At 43.4% G+C, this 23,013-nt stretch overlaps 1 protein-coding gene across 3 annotated transcripts in view; it reads right to left on the bottom strand.

Moving 5' to 3' along the window:
* Positions 1 to 15,633, bottom strand: part of Vg (transcription factor vestigial) — a 159,914-nt gene extending 144,281 nt beyond the window's left edge. Inside the window, exon 1 of one of the 3 annotated variants that reach the window (XM_076306935.1) lies at positions 13,866 to 15,631. In XM_076306935.1, the coding sequence (XP_076163050.1) occupies positions 13,866 to 14,063 (198 nt within the window). In that variant the 5' untranslated portion in view covers positions 14,064 to 15,631. Of the gene's footprint in view, positions 1 to 13,865 lie in introns of all 3 variants that reach the window. The other 2 variants (XM_076306934.1, XM_076306936.1) reach the window with 2 other exon arrangements.
* Between the last annotated feature and the right edge of the window lie 7,380 nt (positions 15,634 to 23,013).

A 23,013-nucleotide genomic window follows, 5' to 3' on the forward strand; every position in this document is an offset into this window, starting at 1 on the left:
ATGACAAACGAATCACAATGTGGAAATGTGAATTTCATCGTTACATTTAACATTTGATATTGTCTCGTTAACCGTCACCGCCCTTTGTACAGCTATCGCGTTGTTACCCTCACCATCGACTATACACTTTAACGAGTTAATTGAGATCCCCACGGTCTCATTTTCCTTGTTGCTCTTTCATAGACTTAATAATTTTAAACCGCATCGGACGACGCTCTACGGTCTTGCTAGTCTATAGTTTCATCCTCGTCGTGTACTCCTAATACTCTACGATCTCTACGATACGCTAGTCTTCAGTTTCATCCTCATCAGGTACTCCTGGTACTTCTCCATAATCTTTGCGACACGCTAGTCTAGAGTACCAGCTTCATTAAGTACTCCTGGCGGTTCATAGTCTCTACGACACGCTGGTCTATATGTTCATCTTCGTCGAGTACTTCTCTACGCATAAGCCACACCATCGGGGATCGTGTTTAACTCGTTGAGCCATACCTCGTTCGCAGCAGCGTTCAGATTCACCTTCTTCGTGGAGCTGAAGAGTCGCGACGAACAGAACTCGCATACCCACTGGAAGATTAATTTTTCAACTCCGTGTAGCTCTCGTAGGTAGAGTTGAGTTAAAACAGGAATAAAACTGTTCAATATGGATAAATTATTCGCGGTGTTCGTCCGCCGCGAATAGAAAATGATGCAAACAAAACTTTTATGTAGACACAACTGCTACCCGTGTCTCGCGAGTAAAAGTTTATCGAGATAAAACGTTATTCGTTATCTAGACAGAAATGTACCCAACTCTGCATGTAGGTGGTCTCCACACGGCCTTGAGCCTCTGACAACCTGAAAGAGAATGCACTTGGGACCGAGACGCTGAAAGTAATACCCCAAACGTGTTTATATTATTGCCATAACCGTTTGACAACTTACAAATCACTTACAGGGATCTGTATATATCCATATCGAGATAACGGATGGGAGAATATTGCGTTAGAAACTGTATAAAAATTCATCGGAAGTGATAACAAAATTAGTATTCCAGGGCTATAATTATGAAACGCGGCTGTTAGACGAAAGAGAGGTATGCATATTGTTCTACTTTCTGGAAAGCTTTTACCAATTTAAAAACGCGTAACGGTATTATTCCTGTCTCCTAGAAACCGAGTAATTTCTTTAAATTTGTCGACGATTACATCACTTCTCGTAAACTTTGCAAGGTACGTATATGCAGTATCAGTTCTAAAACTTGAATACGTGTTGAATAATATCTTCGAAGAGGGTAACGCGACTCGAGAGATCATTAATTTGCTATATGACCGCTAATTCGTGCAAAAGAAGAAGGTTGAAGTTAACGCATACGCTGAGTAGTATCCATTAAAGGATTAACACTACTCAAAAAATCAAGACCTCGTTGCTCAATCACTTTGTACGAAACAATAAAGTTACAACGAGTGTACGTGCTAAATACTATCCTCGAAAGGGTTAATACTACTCAAAGAAGTTAACACGTCTCGAGAAATCAAGAACCGTGTACGCAGACCACTTCGTACAAAAGAATACAATTAAATTCAGTACCACTACCAAATAGATCTTCGAAAGGGTTACGAGTCCAACAAGCTCTCCACGTATCCATCATTTCGTATAAACGAATAAGGTCAACCTCAAACGTAGCTCTCTTCCAAGTTACCAACCCCTAACACAAATATCACAATAGTTTTCCATTGATAATATTAATAGCAATAGAGACGCATAGTTAAAAAAATTCCATCGCTCGAATCGGTACACCATCGATCCTAATAATAATAAGGTCAACCACAAACATAGCTATCTTCCAAGTTACCGACCCCTAACACAAACGTCACAATACTTTCCCATTGATAATATTAATATCAATAGAGACGCATCGTTGAAAAAATTCCATCGCACAGATCGGTACACTATCGATCTTACGCGAAGATTCGTGGACCGGTAGGTCGCACGGACATGGTGCTCGAGGGGTTAAATATGCCCAACGGTGGAAGGGTGTTTTCTCACGCGCGTGCGCGCGCGCGCGCACAGCACCGAAAGTGATTTGTGCTCTCGGTCGTCGGGACGCGGTGCGCCTTCTTTCTGGAGGACGTCCAACTACTGTCGGGGCCCGACGGCGGCGGCGGCGGCGGTGGCGGTGGCGGCGGCGGCGACGGCGGTGGTGGCGGCGGTGGTGGCGGCGGCGGCGGCGGCGGTGGCGGCGGCGGCTGCGGCTGCGTTCAGAAATTTCTCTTCACTAGTCCTCACCGTATCAGCGATCTACGTCGTTTAGATGCAGTTAGATCTCTCGGCCTCTCATTAGCATATTCTCGGCTCGTATAATTTACCGCATGATAAACAGTTTAAGTAGGTAAGCAGCGTGATACCTCATCGTCGTTCCGACATTCCTCTCAATGTCGGCTAAGTAATGCCGGCCGTTGCTTATTATTTATCGCTGCGCCGCGGTATCGGGAGTTTCGACGATGCCTCGCAGCTCGATAAGATGCGATCGTGCCTCGCCAACAGCTGATAGCGCGAGTCGTATCTTTCCTTTTGTTCGCGCCTCCGTCTCGCCGGAGGACATTCGCTCCGCGGTTTGCTGGCTTTCGTTAAGCCACGTTTACATTTAACACTAGGTTTACGGAACGCGTCAGTTTCACGCAGTTAGATCGTCGAGGAATGTTACGGATACCGTTTATATTTTCCTTCCGCCATTTGTTACCAAGTTTCATCCATTTAACGTAACAAACGTATATCGAAATTCATCTTATTCGAAGCTTGCTAATTTTATAATTCTCCGTGTGGTATACCTATCTCTAAGTATACGCGTCATTCTGACGTATTTAGATCGACGAAAAAAATTAAGGAAACTGTTTATATTTTTCTTCCGCCATTTGTACCAAGTTTCATCCATTTAACGTAACAAACGTATATCGAAATTCATCTTATTCGAAGTTTACTAATTTTATAATTCTCCGTGTGGTATACCTATCTCCAAGTATACGCGTCATTTTGACGCAGTTACATCGACGAGGAATGTTACGGAAACCGTTTATATTTTCTTCTGCCATTTGTTACCAAGTTTCATCCATTTAACGACGCGAACGTACATCGAAATTTAATTTCTTCGAAGCTTGCTAATTTTAGAAGTATCTACGGTGGTATGCATATCTTTACGCGTCAATTGGACGCAAGCAATATCCGTAAGCCTAATGTTAATCGAACGAACGATTTCTAATCGCGTTTGAACGTTCGATGGCGAGCAACGCGCGTTCGTTCAGGCGTGTAAGTACGCGCACCGAACGAACGACCGCGAGATGTTACGAGTTTAACACTAGAACTACCAAAGGCGTCAATTTGACCTGTTTCGAACTCTTTTTTTAAATTATTCAATTATTGACGGTATCTTCGCCTACAATATTCGTGGACAATTATCGAATTGAACAACCAATGGTACTCGTAACTCAATTTGCCCTTTCCCTTTCCCCTTTCTGTGACGTAAAATCTTCTCGACGAAATTTCTCGAAGCAAAAATTACACATAATTTTAAACATAATTTTCTTATCTCAATATTTTGTACATTTTTACAATTTGCGAGATACAATATTCGAACGCAAAGTCTTGTAATTTTTCACGGCACAATATGTCGCGAGTTACTGTGCTAAATTTATGACGATTAACCTCACCTTTCGCGCGCAAAGGGTTAACATTATCGAGGGAATATATTTCGGTGTATTTCAATTTGCGAAATTATGCAAATGGTATTGATCGCTCCGGCGTGATATCGCGAATCGAAGCAACGTACCGAAACAATCGAAAAGGGTTTGATATTGTCGACACGTTATCGACGTATTCGTGACGCGTCCAGAGCGCAGTATAACAAGGATATCTATAATTGTGAGAAGTAAAAATGGAATTATTGTTTCAATAATACACAATATTACTTATGACACTATTGACACAGTATATTTTTTCCAATAGTATTGCTCGTGTTGCGATACAACGCGTGAACACTTCCAGTAAAAATCATGTTATCGTCTCACTTTTACTTTCAGCATGAAAATTTTCATAAAGAAAAGTCGTAGGTGTTTTTAAAAACCGTTTACACTGACCACGAATTTTCTATAATGTACATATACGTATCAAAACACGCGTTCGTTCTACCGTATCCAACACCGTCCCTCGGGCTGTCACAATGACTCGCTGCCATTGTTCACAATTCTCCTAATATACGCAAAGATGTTCGAGCCGGATAGAATCGATAAAATTTCACCCACCTGTCTCTCGGGTTGTCGCATTCGGTCCCTAAGTCAACGACGATCCAAGAGGCAACGCTGCGAACGCTCGTTCTTCGTTCGTTAAATGTAAACACGCCTTTAGTCGATCGGTAGGTGCAACAGGGAAGCGCGAGCATTTTCTCGGCGGTGAAGCAATCACCGTGCACGGTTGAACGAGAAACTCGTCGAGCCTCCAGCGATCCTCCACGATTTTTACTGTCATGGCCGAACGGTCGGCAGATATCCGCGAACAAATAGCGAACGTGCTTGATAGAACGACGATGACCATTCAGTGAGACGTTAGACGCGGCATATTTGGACAAACAATGAGTGGAATGACTCGAAAGACCGCGTTACTGGAGGATTCGAGGGAAATTGCGCGTCGTTGACACAAGTAGCTTGCGAGTCGAACACGTGCACGGAATATCGTTTGACCAAAGTTCGACAAATTTCGTTCTTGGAAAGGTTTTTCTATTTTTCCAATTCAGTGACTCTGTTATATTTTCTATTCGGTATTGTATATATTTTACGTTCGATCTATTGAAAGAAAATATACGTTTTTATACACTGTTGGAAAGTTCTTGTACCGGTTAAACGCATTGCGCGAGTCAAAGTTTCGCGCCATTATTGGAAAGAATTGGGTTGTTCGGAAAGTCATTTCGTTTTCCAAAATGGAGAATGTATAATTTAATAAAATGTTTATACACTGTAAAAAAATCGTTTTCACAAAAAAAGACGAAATGACTTTCCGAACAACCTAATATAATTGCAAACCTTATTCAGTTCGACTGTCACCTTTTTCAAGTAACGGCGCACTTTTTGACCGGGTGACGATAAAAATAGCGAAAGAGTACTATAATTAATTCATGGAACGATACCAGAATCGATCGTATTTAAAATTATTTTTTATCGTAGTTATGTTTTAATAAATTCAACTTTTCAAATTGCCTAATACTTTCTGCGGCAATCTGGTCAAGGTTCGGACTACTTCGACGAATTTTCACAAATTCTTATTTGTATCGAAGTACTTGATTTTTATTTCTAAAAATAAACGAAAACTGTTTTCTACGATATAGTAATAGTTTAGTATAAAATTCTTTCGCAACCTCTTGAAGAGTTTTACTCGATTACAGAGTGTCGGCTATACGTGACAAAATAAGGAATCCCGATATTTGTAACGTGTAAAATAAACTTCAATTTGCCAAAACGATTAAGAACGTTTCGGCCGTATTATACGATCGCTTTTTGTCGTTCCTCTGAAAAATCTAGAATACCGAGCTTCCTCCGTGCAATGTGGTAAAACTGTCTGGCGGTAGAAAACAAAAAACACGAGCGACGTACGCGAATTACAGACCTAAACGCGGAAACGCAAAAACCCAGGGAAAAAGGAGGAGCGAAAAAGAGCACCCGGGGTACAAGTAACGAGAAAAACGGTATTCGACACCCCATGGTGTACGGATGAGTTCATGGGAGGGCAAGAAGCACGGCTGACCTGCCAGCAGACATATTAAAATGATGCAGAGAGGATCCCCGAGGTGAAACTCGCAGAAACTCTCGTTCGGTCCCTTGTCTGCCAAACTATTTCAGGACGCGCGGCTAAAAGCGGGAATTCGTGGACCGTGCGTAAAGTGAAACACCTCGGAAGCTCCCTTGGATTGTTTGTAAACATGTTATTGTAATGAGACCGCTTTCACCGAACGACGACCGACAAACGAAAGTCTCGGTGTAGGTTTTCTTCGAAACGTTGGAAAATGTTCGTCCGCGGGTATTCGCGATTTGACTCCCGTCCAAAATTGATACTCTTCGGTTTCGTTGGCAAACTTTCGTTGAAAATAATTCCTCGAACCGAACATTATCACGATCGTGTTCCCGGATTCAAACGTAAATCGAGGAGGAATTTTTTCATCGATCGTAGAAACACTTTCAACTCGATTTCAAGCTCGTCCGAGTTTGGTTTTCGAAACGTTGGATAAAAGTGTCCACCGAACCGAGTCGCGAAATTATTTGGCACGTTCGTAGTTGCATACAGAGACACACTTCTCGAGTAACCGCGAAGTTAAGATTATAGAGAAGGTTAGGTGGAGTTTGTTCACTCGAACGAGCTCCAACTATTCACTTTGTAATTGACCGATATTGAACCCGACTGCCACGTAGGAATTCATTATGAAACTTCACCGTTCATGTATTTATAGTAAATATTACTATAGTCTTTCCGTGAATCATATACGTCGCATATCTTAAAAATTAATCTCACGGAGCATAGTAGACGAAGTTTCTTCGTTTAGACCAGTAGAAATTATTCACTTTGTAATTGATCGATATAGAACTCGATTACTGCACGGGTATTCGTCGTGAAATTTTATCGCTCTTATATTTATATCAATCTCTTTGCAACGTATTTTATCGAATATCCGGAAAATTAACGTTGCAGAGAAGAATATGTAAATTAGAATCACTTGGATCAGTAGAAATTATCCGCCTTGTAATTGACCGATATTCCGGTTAATTGCGAAATTTTATCGGTCTTCCATTTATATAATCTCTTCCTAACTCGATTTATTCGAAAGATTTAACTCGAAGCATACGAAATCAATGCAGATGAAAGGAAGTATCTACCAAGTACGAAACGACCGAATATTAAGTATTTACTGCGATTATATCGAACATAATTAAAGAACGGTTATTAATTGCATTATCCGGGTTTTCGTTACGCGAGTTCGATCGCTTCAAATTTTTGTACACCAAGTTTATCACATTGTTCCATAGTAACAACCAAATATGTCATGACAGCGCACAGATCACTCACCAGAGGCCACAAACGTCACAATGGTATTTCTATTAAAATACAACACAGTGGCGAATGCAGGGTATGCAGAAAATAGTTCGAGGTTTACAGAAACTCGTAATAATAATTCAGAAATGCTTGCCAGGCGCAAATTTGAATTTTTTAAAAATGCTTCGAAACGTGTCACCGAACAATCGCTTTTGCGCGTATTATTTATCGTACTTTATAAATTCAGCACGCCGAGAAACTAAAATTGCTAAAACTTCAAAAATTCCATTACGTTTTCTACATTAATCTTTCAAAAATTCTTCAATCCGCACAAATTCTATGGTATTAATATTTTCAAAAGTATATACACGTACATAATTCACCCAACGAGAAACGAATAAAATACGCCAGTTGATCGACTAAAAATCTCAATGTTGATCGGAACTAAAAACAAAAGGTCTTCCGAGTTTCCCACTGAAATTGGACCATCGAATAACATTCAGATAATCGGTAAAGATTCGAACAGTTATCTCCATCGGTTACAAAAGGTTGGTCGTTGTATCGTCGATTTTTCGCTAAAACATCGTTCGAAAAATGCGAGTTCGTTGTTTCGACGAATGACAAAAACGACGAATACGCTAATAAAAGAATCGATGCTCCAGTTTGGAATAAACGTCCGTGACGAGGTAACGCTGTTAATGCATCGAGACTTAATTTTCGACCGGCTTAACATCAACATCGTTCCAGTGAAACTTTTTCAAAGGAAAGTTTCGCATCACCTGACCGCCCCATGGATTACCTGTCCGTTCGAGCCGCTCGCGCGAACGGGACAAACTAGTTCCTCCAGTTTCGAAACAAACTCCGCTAATTCGAATCCAGTACTCTCGATTTATGTATAGCGCTCAGGGCGGTTAAAATATCGGAACAAATACTCGCGGGGTGTCATAATCCCGCGGTGGGACTTGTCCAACGAGACTTTAACGCTCGTGATATCCTCGATCGGCCGTGATATCGACGCGAAAAGGATCGTTCGCGTTAACGTGGAAATTATTGCGATCGAACAACGCGGAATTCGGTGTATGCGACATGAAATACGTAGCGCCAAAAATGCAGAGATTTCCATGGCAATTTTGCCTAGTTAAAATCACGCTCTAGACACACCACCACCGCGATCGGTTCGAAAGCGACTCTTTTATTTATGCACGAATTAACGCCTACCGAGTTATTTACGATGCACAAGACACGATACGATAATTTATGATTCCGCGCCTCGAGTGTATGGAAAAAGTTCGTATAAACGCGCCGAGTATTTATACTCGAGATAAAGCCCGTTGGTGTGGTTTCGTAGTACGTGTCTCTCGGATTGTCACGGAGTTATCGCCATCATCGTTAACGGTACCCCGTTCTTGCCCCTAATGTGTCTAAATAACGGTGGTTTAACAGTAGAACCACCAAAGGGGTCGATTCAACTTGTTTCGAACTTTTCTTTGAAATCGCTCAATTATCGACAGTGTTCATCGTTCAATTATCGACTCGTTATCTTAGTCTACAATATTCGTGGACAATTATCGAAATGGACAACTAATACTCGTAAATTAATTTACCCTTCCCTATTTAACTTCGAAGATAAATATGTAATGCAAATAGTCGTACGTTCACCGTCGGTAGTTTCAGTGTTAATTTCATCGACCTGCTTCTCGGGTTAACTCGATTTCGAACTTGTGACAGGATGAGAGACAATATCGGACGTTCGAAGTAACTTAACTCGAGAACGTTAATTTCGTTCGTTCGAGAACTAAACGAAATCAGCGACAGACAGGATGAAGATATTCCTCATTTCTAACCATTCGTGGCTCTGAAAAAGGGCTTCCATTGTTCGAGGCCCAAAAGAATACAATCCTACGTAGTTGAACGCGGTAAAAAATTCGTACGATTCGGTCGTCCAAACGAGGTAGACAATAATGTTGCGCAGAAGGGTCGCTCGTGTCTATAAACACACTGTGATTTAACATTTCATCTAAGCACGCTAGAACTTTCAGGATCACTGAATTTTTCAAGTTGTTCCAACGTTACAGTAACCTGGATGAATTTTCCACAAATTTCACGAAGTTCTGAAAGTCAATTTCATTTACACAAAATCTCGAGCTTTGTAATTTTTACGCATTATCTCGAAACTATACGTAAAATGCATAGAAGCACACGTTGCGATCGAGTGTAAAACAAAAAAAGGTACCCTGTACTCCTGTTTCGCGTAACTCCTTGAATTTAACGAGTGCGAAGAGCTATTTTCTCAAATATTTCAAAATGTAGTTTTTGGACTTGTACCTATTATTAATATTTCCAAATGTGATTTTTGGAGCTACGCCGCTAAATATCACAAAATATGGTTTCTAGACCTGTACCGTTAACATTACAAAATATGGTTTTTGGACTCGTACCTGAGTATTAATAATTCAAAATTTCATTTTTGGACACGCTATTCGATTTGTCCGTTCGTTTGCAACGTTCCCTCGAACATCTAAGACCCGATCGATTCGCAAAAGTTTAATTTCCCACAAAATAAATGGAATTACGACGCGAAGGCGTTAATCGTTCGAAATCGAATCCAACGTCAAGGATATCGAAAATCGAACTTGCCGACGACTGTGGAAAAATTCGCTCGTTCGAATTTCCGTGTTTCCTCTACGTCGATCCACGTCGTTAACCGTCGCCCGATAACCGTCGAATTTCAAATCCTCTACGTTGAACGAGTCAGTCGGCACGGTGGCTGTGTTGGTTCTTTTTAGAGGCGTGCCGCGCTCGGACGCGACCGGCTTGTAATCTCGAGACGAGACAAGCCGCGCGATACACGTCCCGTATGACAGCACGTAAGGTTATGAATAATGTGTCGGGAACGGGGCCCTGACGAGTCGTTGACGTCTAAATTTCCAACGATCGCTAGAGACGTCCTCTCTCGTCGTCCGATCGCTTTGAAACGCCGCTGCCGAACGTGTCGTCCGCGTAATCGTCGTTCCCCTTGTCCCCCTTATGCCAACCGTATTCGCCTCCGCGATCGGCTTTTTTCGCTCGGGGAACTTCGATCGCGGTAAACAATGGCTCTCCGGAGATCATGCTAACGATTACACGGGGAACGATTCTTTTGTTGCGGTGAGAGAGCGCCAACGATACTCTTAAAGGATCATCCTAAGAATTCCAACGGGGGACACACTTGGCGCGGGCAACTATAGCGTGCCAGAATCCAACGTTTTCGGCATACTTGGCGCCACTCGAGTAACGGATGCTTCGCTGTTTTCGAGTCGAAAGGATTTTTACTTGTACTTGGGAATCGTATGTACCACAAAGTGAAATTGAGCACAGATTCTGTGCTCGAAACACCAAGTACAGCCTGCTAGAATTCAAAGTTTTCAGTATACTTGGGATCACTCGAGTTGAAAGGATTGTACACTCTATACTCGAAACATCGAGTATAGTGCGCTAGAATCCGTTTTCGGCATATTTGGCACTACTCGAGTAACGGATGCTTCACCGTTCTCGAGTTAAAAAGATGTTTACTCGTACTTGGGAACCGTATGTCCCGAAGAGAGAAATTGAATGTAGACTCTATACTCGAAATACTTCTGTCACGAGGCTAGGTGCTACGGAAAGCAGATTAAAGTACCGAGATTTACCGACCAGTCAATTTCCTAAAAAATTTACTTTCCGTAGTATATTTTTCTTTTTTTTTGTTTATTCTATACCGACGATCGATTTTATAAATTCCTCTTCAGGGTATACCTTAATGTACCGGAATCTGTTGGTCGTTCAAGGATTGAAATTCCGATTATTTAATCTCGACGTTTCTGTTGGTGAATTTGTTGGAAACAGAAGCAACCTTGTTAACTCTTTTGTTTCTAAAACGTGGACTTTTGCGAATCGTTAACGGTCAAAGTATCTACGTTCTTGTTAGATATTTTCTAACTAATGTTTTTGCTTTTGGAGCACGGTATTACGAATATCACGATCTTTCGACCAAGAGGATTTAACGTGCTCCTTTATACGGTTCTAAAGAAAGCTTCTAAACGCGTTTCTCTCGAATGGTTCTCGATGTACACCATTGCAGATGTGATTCGAAGGCAAGAGAAACGAAATAAAAAATGCTCGATTTTAGATATCGCTCGTTATACGGTATTACGTAATCGTAATTATAACCGGCAAATCCTGACGGAGAGCGTTTATCGATATTGAATAATCATCTTACAAAATGTTGCTTATAAATAACATCGAACGAATCGACGAGATTAGTAACGAGAAACAAATACCACTGCGCTTACTATAAACGTATGGATTAAATTTGTTGCTTGTGACGCATCGGGAGGAACGACATCGCAAGATTTCTTTGCAGACCGGTGTACAATTGCTGTAGAATTCGCATAATTTTTCACGGAAAGGCACGCAATAAACCACGCTACAATACGATCAAACTTTCATCGATTTTTAAAGTTCTACGAAATTCCGAATCGCATCGAAGGAGAGACGATACTTCTAACTGATCTTACTTTGTTTAATCTTATCGTACAACGAGTCACGGATTGAAAATAATTTTCACGTCGTTGAATGTTTCTTGTTGGATCTTCTAGCGCGTTTCTTCGTCTCGAAGACCATACTTGTCGAAATCCTGAACACGTTCCGTATCAGTTACGCTCGATGCAAGTCGTTAGACGGTTCCATACGTATCGAAACTTTACAATTCAACCACGCGATCCTGAAAAACTGCCGTTGGCCCCGATTTATAGTCGAGAAGCGTTTATAAACACTTTGTTCGCCCATACCACCGATCGGACTGGCGGGTAAAGAGAATTAAGTAAGAAACGGTCGGTTCGGGTTAGATCCCTAAAGATTCTTATCGCGCAGAACTTCTCAGGTGCCAGTGATTCTCAAACGTTCGAGCACCGGGCAGAAACGTTACGCGACTCGAGTTCCGAATCGTTTTCTAGGCGAATTGCAACCCACTTTTTGGAACCAGTTCTACGACTCTCGATATCGGTAAACTTACGCGATTTTATAATTTATACAATTCCGAAAGCAAACAAAACGGAGGCTCGTCGACCTATGAAAGTTTCAACTACGCTGAATATCGAAAATCGGATAATTATTTTCCAAAAAAATAACGCGCGGAGAACGAAGAAAATTATACGAACAACGATGGAATTTTTTTTCAACAATGTACCTTTCGATCGATAGAAACTGGAGAAATAATTGCTGCCCTCCGTGTTCGAGAAATAGACACGGTCTCGATGAGTCGATGTTCGAGCTTCCGATACCACGAATACCCCGTAACAACACCCAACGTTCCGGGGTTGAACTATTCTCATCTTTCACGGTGTTCTCGTACCATCTTCCAAGATTAAACTACTCTCGTAATGGATATTCTTGCACCGCTTCTAGGATTAAACTACAACGCTCTCCTATCTCTTCTAGAGCCAAGTTGTGGCGTTATTTAGCTTCAAAATCCGAAAAATAAGCACAAGTCTCAATCGGTTAACGTACGAGCTTTCGATACTTTGAACGAATTAACGTCGTCAACTTTCAAAATCTCATCGCGAACCATGTAAAAATATTCAACGCTGAATCAAGAAGCGTTCAAGAATCAAGAAGCTACTCCTAGAGCCAACCTATGATGCTATCTAGCCTCAAAAGTCGAGAAATAAACACAGTCCGAATGGGTTAACTTTCGAGCTTTTGATAACTCAAAAGGTCTTAAATTAAGGTCTCTAATTTTCAGAATCTCATTGGGAAGCTTGTAAAAACACTGGATGTTAATTCGAGAAGGGTTCAAGCTACCATCGCGGTGTTCTTGTACCATCTCGTGAATATAAACTACTCTCGCGTCGCTCTAGGGTCGATCTACGACACCATCTATATTTCGGTTACGATGTGCGAACAAACACGATCTCGATGTTCGATCTTTCGGTACTCGGAACGATCGTACGTGACGAACTTTCAGGACCTGAACACCAAACTGACCCGAAACGTTCCGTCGTTCTACACTTTTCTAACATCTTGGTTCCAAGTTCGATTCACGACACTCTTAAACTTTACGTTTAATCCCTTACGTACAAATAAAACACCATCGGAATGGGTTAATGTTTTCTCTTTCGATACCCGCAACGATTTTTCAAAATCTCGATCGAAACTCTACAAAAGCAACAATCGTCCCGACACTTTCCCTCGTCCTGGACTACTCTATCGCCTTCTAGGTTCCAGCTACTCTCGTATCACTTCTTACAATCAAACTGCTCTTATATCGCATCCTAGGTTTAATCTAAGTCACTGATTCGCTTCCACGATTAGCCTACGACGTGTACACATATCTAAACACGATTCAAAATTAATGTTTCATCCCTGGATTCTCACGACGAGCCTTCAGAATCGCAACGCAAACTCTACGAAAGCACCAGTCGTCCCAAAATCTTCAATCTCGACTAATCTCACAATCCTCGACCTATCGTCAATTAAGTTCCAACCGTTTTACATATACACCTACATAAGCACGATTCGAGATTAATGTTTCGTTCTCCGTACGTTTCGAATCTCAACGCAAACTCTAGAAAAGTATCCACAATCGTCCCGGACATTTTCCATCGCCCACGCCTACCACTACCCGACATCAAACTACTCTCTAGATTCGATCCACGTATCGCGATTAAACGAAGGTATTCCCCGAGTCGGTGACTTCGACTCGCGTCCTGGTACGTATTCGCGTTCCTCCCGATGCGTCGACGAGCAATAATCGCGTTAGAAGTAATAGAATATAATATAATAATAATTTCACTCACCCTGTCGTATTGATGCGTCGCCGTGGCCGCTGAGAAGGATTGAAAAGGCGCCGGCCTGGCCGGGCTGTGGTGGGCCGCATGCGGATTCGCGTGGGGATGGGTGTGCGGGGCCGCATGAGGGTGGGTCGGGTGCGGCGGCGGCGGTGGCCTCTGATAGAGGTAAGGATAATATTGATACATCACCTCGGAGCAGCTCATCACCCCGCCCGGGCCCGGCACCCCAGAGCAGGCCTGCCGACTTGCGTACCCGAACGTCGCACCACCCGTTCGTACACTATTTTTTCTTTCCACTCTGTCCACTCGTACCAATATCCCGTCTCTCCACCGCTCGCCGCTTTTCTCGATATTTGCTCGAACGATCGCTCGATTCCCAGGACACTGTTCGATTATACGCCGAGTTCGCGAAGGTTGCGTCAAGCGGAGCCGCGCATCGTCATCCGCGAACGATTCACAAACAAACAAGACAGGAAGGACCTAGTTCGACCCGTTGCTATCCCGTTGGGCAGCCTTCGACCGCGTTAAGCCACCTTTCGTCGCATAGTCGACGAGACTCTCTGTATACCTGGCAAGAGGTCTATCGGTAAATATTTATAAAAGCGGCTGCCCTCTGGCGAACACTCGGAACCCGACTCGTTCGTTCTCGATTCACAACGGCGATTCACTTCCCCGTGGTCTAGCCAGTCTCGGTGTACGACGATCCGCGAAAAAGTAGGCACACTGTTCCCGTTACCGTCACCGTGCAGCTTCACGGCGTAGCGAATCGTCTCATCGCCGTGGTTGTCTCCCGTTGCTACCGCGAGCCCAGCGACAACGTCACGCTCGGAAGTCGGATGAAAACGACAACACGGCACACGCTCTCCGATCGTCGGGTCGGCTAAGAATAAAGTATTTTGCAACCAGTTCCTCGAACGCGCGCGCCGCTTTCCTTCGGGCGAGGAACGAAGGTCACGCTCCAAGTTCGTTCCGTTTCTCCAGCGATCGAAAGAAACTTCCAGCGGCTCTCGGTCCTCCTTGGATCCCTCCTTACGGTGTCACCATCGGGTTCGATGTTTCTCGAAATCGTCCGTAGATTTCGAACGATTCTGGTCACGATATCGCGCGTGGATCTCACCCGTTTCCCAAAAAATCGCTCCAAGGACTGACGAAACGAGTCCGTTGTTTCCGGTCCCGCGAGAGGATCCGCGAACACCTCTCTCGCGAACCAATGGTGATTATTCTTCGCTGTGCCCCCCGATGAACCCCGTTTCGAATCCGATCCTCGCTACCGATCAAATCCCCGACGCTCACGGGGAACACTGTCAAGTTCAAGGACTCGAGGCGTCCAGTGGCGCTGATAGGACGTGTTACACACCGTGGAACACCTGGTCTGCAGGGAGGCTACCCTCGCGGCGAGAGACGCAACCGGACCGTATCGTGGCTGGTGATGTGTCTCTGATGGGCGAACACAGACTGAACCCCCCGGCGTCGTGTCACCCTCGCCGCAGACCGGTCCGCCGTCTTTTTCCAACTGGTCGTGCAGCGGCGCTCCGTCTTTTTCGCTTGCCGCGTGTTCTCTCCTTCCTGGCGAGGGTCAGGGCCTGGCCTCCCCCTTTCGTTCACCCCGACAGAGGGGCTAGCGCGAAAGGAACCGCCTCCTGGTAGTACCACCGGTAGCCAATCAACGCGCGGGAACGCCGCGTCCAATGAGGCGACGGTTGCCACTCCTACGCCCGCTCGTCTCTGTATTGATCCCACAATGAACCCGACTGCCGTCGCGGTATTAAGAAGTTCCTACTCGGGTTAAACCATCCCCCTTCCTCCGACGCCTCTTCCTCCTCCTCGTCCTCCTCCTTGTCCTCCTCCTCCACCACCACTACCACCACCTCCACCTTCTCTTTGCTCCTCGCAGACCCGGGTCTCCGTACCGTGGCCTCCCGGCTCGACCGGCTAACTCTCCGTTCCCATCTCCTCGGGCTTCTTCTTCTTCTTCACGGGCTACCGTCTCCCTCGCTCCCGGCGACCAAGTAGGTAGCTCGGTTCGCCACCCTTTCGCCAACTTCCAACCCCAAACCCCGGACACGGCAGCAACCAGCCCGCGAGTATAATGAGTCTTAATTAACAGTTTCGCGGTGTTTTGGGAAGCTTAATTTGCCGCGCCAGGGTGAACACCGGAGAGACGCACGGCTAGACCTCCTACGGGAATTTTCTCTCGCGTCGGATCGGGGAAATCTGGTCCGCGATCGTCCAAGGTCCTGGTAACCGGAGATCGGGACGGGCGTAGCGTTGGATAACTTTCAGGGACCAGTTTAGGTGGACGTACTGGATTTTTGGTTGACGGAGAGGGAGGATCGTTGCTACCGGGACGCGATGACGAGGATCTTTAGACGTTGGTAAGTTTTACGAGTTGGAGTTCGTTATGGACGAGACGAACGGAATTTACGAGACTTGAGATTTTTCACTTCGGCCGAGCGTTGGTTGTTCGAGGACGCCGGATATTCCTAGGACCCAGATATTTTCAATTTACAGGGTTCGAGAGATTCTGGTTTCTCGAATGTGGCACGGGAGTTCCCAGGACCTAGGAATTTTGAATTTATACGGTTCGAGGATCGATGATTTCTCCGAGCCCGGTACAACGCTCCTCGAGACCTAGGAATTTTGAACTCGCGAAGCTCAAGATTTTATACTCCCTCGAACGTGGCAAGCATCGACTATACCAATAAACGGGGAGTCCCTAGGGCCAAGGAATTTCGAATTTACAGGGCTTGAATTTTACGCTCTCTCGAATGTGGAATATAGTAGCCGGTTAGCCGAATAAGTGGATCGGTCCTAGGAACTAGACACTTTTAATTTTTACCCTTTGAAGATTTACGCTTTCTCGAATGTAGTACGAGAGTTCGGAGGACCTGGGAATATTCAACTCGCGAAGCTTGAGATTTTGTGGTTACTCGAACGTGACGAGTACTATTCGGATAAGCGGGGAATCTCTAAGGTCTAGGAATTTTGAATTTACAGGGCTTGAATTTTACGCTCCCTCGAATGTGGAGCACGGCGCTGGCTATCGAGATCAGTGGGGAGTTCCTAGGATCTAGGAATTTCGAATTTACATGGCTTGAATTTTACGCACTCTCGAATGTGGGGCACAGTAGCTGGTTATCGAGATAAGTGGGGGAGTCGAAGTGAATAAATCGAAAGATTAAGATCGATGACCCTGGAATTATCGGATAATAGTTACACCGAGATAAAAGTCCCGATCCAGTTACGATCGCGCGTCCTTGATCGATCTCTATGCGCAAGATCTACCACTGTCGTGCAACAATCGAACCGGATGACTACCAATTAGGGCGAATTCCACTTTCCCGCTTTTCGAATATTGTACATTTCGAATTGGGTCTTTTTTACACTTACGAGATCCAACTGAACGTTCCAAGATATCAGGATCAAGATCGTCGTTAAATAGAATCGACAAATCCAAAACCACACGATCGCGCGATAACCGTGAACAAAGTCGTCCATTGTCGAGCAACAATACAGTCAACTGGATAACAATTACCCTCGACTTCGCCGAGTTACGAGCTCCACGAATAGGATCGATCGGAAATCATTATTACCAATCTGGAGCCCAGTTCGTCGAACCCATCTCCCACCTCGAGATCCAAAATTGCATCGATCGATGCAATCGCGCAACTACGATCGTCTACCTATGTTCATTCGAACTCTAAAAGGGGTGACTCGTAAAACTCGTGAAAACCCTCTTGAAGATCCACCGTCTAACGTTCCAGTCTCTGACCGTGTCATTGTCAAGTTGCTCGCCCGGGTGTACGGGATGAACAGACTCTCAAAGGGCTAACTGGAAAAACTCGTGAAGATCCACCTCCATCCCTCTGACCGTGTCATTGTCCGCTCGCTCGTCAGGGGTGAGGAATGAAGCGGGAGGAAGCATATTTCAGACGTCTCGTCCCATTCAGAGACGAGTCCCCCTCTCGAAACGGGGGAGACGACCCAATATCACCGACGAATTTAATGCCCGACTATTAGCAGCGGGGTGCAGCTAACCTCCCGCATTGTTCGAACGGCCACGTGCAGTATGACTGTTCCGGGCGAAGTGCAGGAGAGAAACGTTTGATCGGCGAGCCAGGGTCGATCGGCGTGTGTCCCCCTCCCGGAGCTCGTGTTCCACACGAAGGATCCCCTCTACCACCCACCTGACCTCCCGCGAACGAAAAGGAGAAAAAAAAGCCCGCGCGTCGTGCGACACTTGTCGAGGGTTATTGGATTTGCGCCGACGCAGCGGGACGTCCTTCACGGACCTGTCGCGTTACACGCGAGATTAGACGCGCCAGCTACGACGCGATTCGCCACGGTCAAGTGGCCCGATTCCTGCGCGTTGTGAGCTCCTCTCGTTTTCGCGCTCATCGCGGAGACGGGAAACGTTCCCCGTTGCACCAGTAAAATGCTCTGACCCAGTTCGGGTTCCGATCGTGTGCACCGTAGGGGTGATTCGGTAGAATTATGTCCGCGTGATAGCTTCCCAGGGAAATTTACTCGGGTTCTTGGCGCAACACGATAGCAAACCACCGAAACTGACAAACAGATTAATCGGACGTTCGATTGTCAGATAAGAAATAATTGTATGGTACAGAAGTGTGGAATTACTACCGCGATTAGACTTTCTCGCGTCTTTGGTCATTTTTATCGTCGATTGGTATCTTTCGCTCGAATTTACCGTGCAGACACTTACAGAGTGGAAGAAGGTTGGGAATAATCGAAGGAGCAGCGTGTAAACGAAACATTTTTTCTCGAGTTTCATTTTTTAGTGGAATTGTTTTTCATTCACTGTGCATCGAAGCAGCTAAGATGCATTGAAAATTGTTCTTATGAAACGAATGTTATAGTCTTCGATGTGGAAGTTCTATGGATACGATGAATACGATCGAGGTAGAATAAAGGAGAGTTCGAATTTATAGTATCTTGCAGGTAATAGATTCGTAGAGAGCATCGACAAGAAAATTGAAATCGTTGAAAATAAAAAGCTAAATATGTTTTTGAACGATCGAAGGGAATATCCGTTTTCGTTAGACGAGGAGCTTCGTTTTTGTTTCTTACAAATTTTCTTCGAACTAAATATTTGATTTCTATCAATGAAGGATAAACTAAGGACTATCCTATTTGAAAAGTATTCGAGTAATTTCCTCTCGAACGCGAAAAGAACGCGCTTTCCACGATTACATTGAATTAAAACGATATCGACACAATTTTTTTTATTCGATACTACGGAGAATAATTCTCCGATGAAAAAAGCTGAGACGGTTTTTATTGACAAATATCCGTTGAATATCCGTCACGGTGCAGCTGTCGCGTCGTGTTATTACGAATTCAATAATCGCGCCGCAGGGATTAATCTTGAGATGCATTTACTCAACCATTGTGTTAAATATGGATCTTTCGAGTAGTTATCGCATACTTGGTGCGCAATTTCCTTCGATGTGAAAACGATATGTACGAAGGACATTCGAAGCTATTAATTTTCATCAAGAATGGCATACCGGTTGCATACCTTTCCGTATAACGCTTTAACGTTTCATAAGCGATTCATTTTAGAGCGAGGCATCCTTCTTCTCGCGAGACATCCGACGCTTTGAAGATTAGTCGTCCTCGGTAGCGTCTTTCGTTATTAAATAGTTACGACGATTAGAACGTTGTCGTTTGCTGCGACGAAAGAATACGAATCGTCTTTTTTGAATCTTCTCTCGAATGAGAAACGTTCGAAGATTAAATTCCTCGGGAAAAAATGGAATATCCATCATTCGACGTCTGTGTATACTTAAAATTGTGAACAAGTCGGGCCATACTTATTCTCCGTCATCCGAGTACAATCCTGGAAATTAGAAGGAAAGTTTACGATCTCCTGTTCTTGTTCAATCGATCGATGTATCGACTGTCTACTTCCTGAACGAATTGATTTTAAAGCGTCCTGTAGATCTTTCAGCGATCAATCGTTCTTCCACGTTGTCACGTTCGAAATTCTTAATACTTCTATTTACGAATTCAATTGAAATAATTTTATTCCATTTAAATTCTTATCCCTTATTGTTACTGTTTGAATTGAATAATCTTATTTTAAATAATAATTATTGAAACACATCGATGACATTGCAAGAACGTGTACTTTTGCAAATAACATCTCAAATATTTCCTTCGGGCTCTATTGCTGCTTGTAAAACGTAATTCTGAGAGTTACAAACATATAGTGATTCGAACAACTCTGTTCTCTTAATTGCAACACCTCTTATTAAGTTTCATGCACGTACGTTTTTTACTTTCAAATTTGTTGCGTACCTTACAATTAATTCTATTACGCTTTACTTATATCTATATTTGTATATTGGTCTTTGATTCGTAAGAAATAGTTTTACTATTATTGGTCGCGACACATTACACATTTATTTACACACTGCACGTGACAAATGAAATGAATCATTCCTTGCTCCTCTTCTATTCCGTTCTTTGAGAGATTATAAATAACCAATATACTTCGTAATCCGTACAATTTTTAAAATATACTTTATCCGTGAGATAATTTACACGCCACTCAGACCGTTTAAACGAATACCTACATTCTATAAGACAAGATTTATATTACCGCTCTTGAAATCCAATTAATCGCATTATCGTTTCTGCAAATTCTTACGACGATCTTGTAAACAGTTTCCTGGTTCGTTAACATCGATCGTATTCAACTCGCATGGAATGCTAAAATCCCAAATAAACGTCTAATTAATAAATAGATGCGTTACAAGCTGCGTAAACCCTTGACGTATATTCAAATTTGTCCCACAGCATTTTTATTTTTCGTATACTGTCTTATTGTATTCAAAACGTTACTTCCTCTTGACGTTAACGAATAATAGTAATATTATACGAAGTTTGTCAACGTGAAACTCATCGATAATTCATTCATCGAGAATCTTCGAAAACACAGAGAAAAACAAGAATCTCTTGAATTTTCCACAATCAATTTCAGACAATGGGACTCCCTTTTTGCTATAACAAGTACTATATATAGCGTACACAGCCGACTAATAGTTTGAGATCCACAATCAAGATCATTATGCAGAATTATGATTATCCGTCGTTGTTCATAGAATATTTATTTCTCATATTTCTGGTTAACAAAATATAATTAGCCTCCTACGTTTTTCATTACTTCACAATTACTGTTGGCAGGGATGCTCTACTACTCGTGTATACCCAATTGAGCAACTTTTCAAAACTTTACACTTATTTGTTTCATAACTGATCATCTGCGGCTGTAATTCCAGTTACTATTATTATACACGTGGACCTATGTATCTGTCAAATTTCATCAAAATCCACGAAGTTCACTTCGAACATTCCTCTTGTTCGATACGACTCGATTTATCCACTTGGAGATGCAAATTGGCTCAGCTCCAGAAAACAGTTCGAATCGATCAACTTCGAACGTAAGCATCGTTGTTCCCGATTCACCAAATTTACTAAGTTGTTCGAGAAATTTTCTCGTACTTTCCATTGTAAAAATAATACCGTGACACTTCAATGTCGAACAACTATAACCGTACGAACGAGTCGACAGATCTACACGAAACTTCGCACGTGTTCGTCGAAGAGTGGTACCGTCTTTGGAAAAATAAAACGACGCAGCTAATAGCTCCGTTTCTTATCGAACGACAAAACTTATCGAGCAACCTATTACTTTCGCGCAATTCCCGTCTCGATTCCTCGAACGCAAGGAATTCCTGTCGTCGCGAAGAAACGTCGTTTAAGGAACGACGTTCCCTCGGGAGTGGAGTGTTGGTACACCTTCACGAGCCGGATAGAGACGAGCTGCTAAATCGGCGCCGGGCGTGAAAATTTGCTAGAACCGCGCGGGAACAATAGATCATTACGGGATTAAGTTTGTCGGAAGGGTTCGCAGGAGCGGGAGAAACGGAACCGCGTTACGCCATGGCGGAGGAGGACAAAGCTCGCGTAGCCGGCGGAGGAAAGAAACGGGAGAGAGACGACAGATCTCTTGGAATTCTCTAATTTGCTATTTCGGCATTCCGGGCGATCCGTGTGCCGAGCTCGTTCGTGGGACTTCGCTCGTGAGAGGCTGTTGCTGATCTATCAAAAAACGCGATTCCGCCGGCTCTTCTTCTGTGCCGAACCGCGAAACGACAGGAGAGAGAACGAGCCGCGGTCACCGATGGGAACCCGACCGGTTCGAATCTACGATGAAAACCCTTCAAACGGGGAGAATTCCTCGGTTCTGACGTTGCCGGGGTACTCTACGATGCCTCCCAGATTATATTTTCGATTTTTATGAAATTTTCTACTCCTCGAGTCCAGCAATCGAGGATAGCGAAATGTTGGACATTGTCGGAGAACTCTACGATGTCTCCAAGATTGCATTTTCGATTTTTATGGAATTTTTTATTCGTTTAGTCGAGCAATGGAAGATAGCGAAATGTTAGATATTGTCAAGGAACCTACAATGACTCGAAGATTATATCCTCGATTTTTATGGAATTTTTTACCATTCGTCAAATGGAGTAATGGAGGATAGCGAAATGTTAGATATTGTCACGGAACTCTACGATGCCTCCTAGATTATATTTTCGATTTCAAGCGAATGTTTTAGTTATCAATTTGAGCAACAGAGAATGGTGAAATGTTACGCACTATTTTCTATAAAAAAAGTTTTCTATAGAAAAGTATCTTAAACGTAGAAGGATACGAAATACTTCTCAATTCGTTTAAAAGAGTTTCGATAAGAAATCCTTCAAACGAAGGGAATTCTTCGGTTCATGCCGTGTCGGGGAACTCTACGATGTCCGGATGATTATATATTTTCGTTTTCAATGGAATTTTTTATCCACCATGTTGAGCAAAGAAGAATAGAGAACTGCTTCTCAGTGATATCTATAAAAAATGTTCTTGACCATATAGTAATAGTGTTCTAAACCAGAATGCTCCTCAACCGAAGAGAAAGCGAAATACCGCACACCGAAGGTTGGAAAAGGACGAGTGTCGAGAGAAATCCCAGAAACGGAGAGAATTCCACGGTTTCGTCGTTGTCAAGGGAGTCTGGGACGATTCGGAGATCATATTTTCCATGTAATTGAAATTTGATGTTCGTCCGGTTAACCAT

Source organism: Ptiloglossa arizonensis, chromosome 3 (genome assembly GCF_051014685.1).
Source record: "Ptiloglossa arizonensis isolate GNS036 chromosome 3, iyPtiAriz1_principal, whole genome shotgun sequence".
In the NCBI taxonomy this organism is placed as follows: Eukaryota; Metazoa; Arthropoda; class Insecta; order Hymenoptera; family Colletidae; genus Ptiloglossa; species Ptiloglossa arizonensis.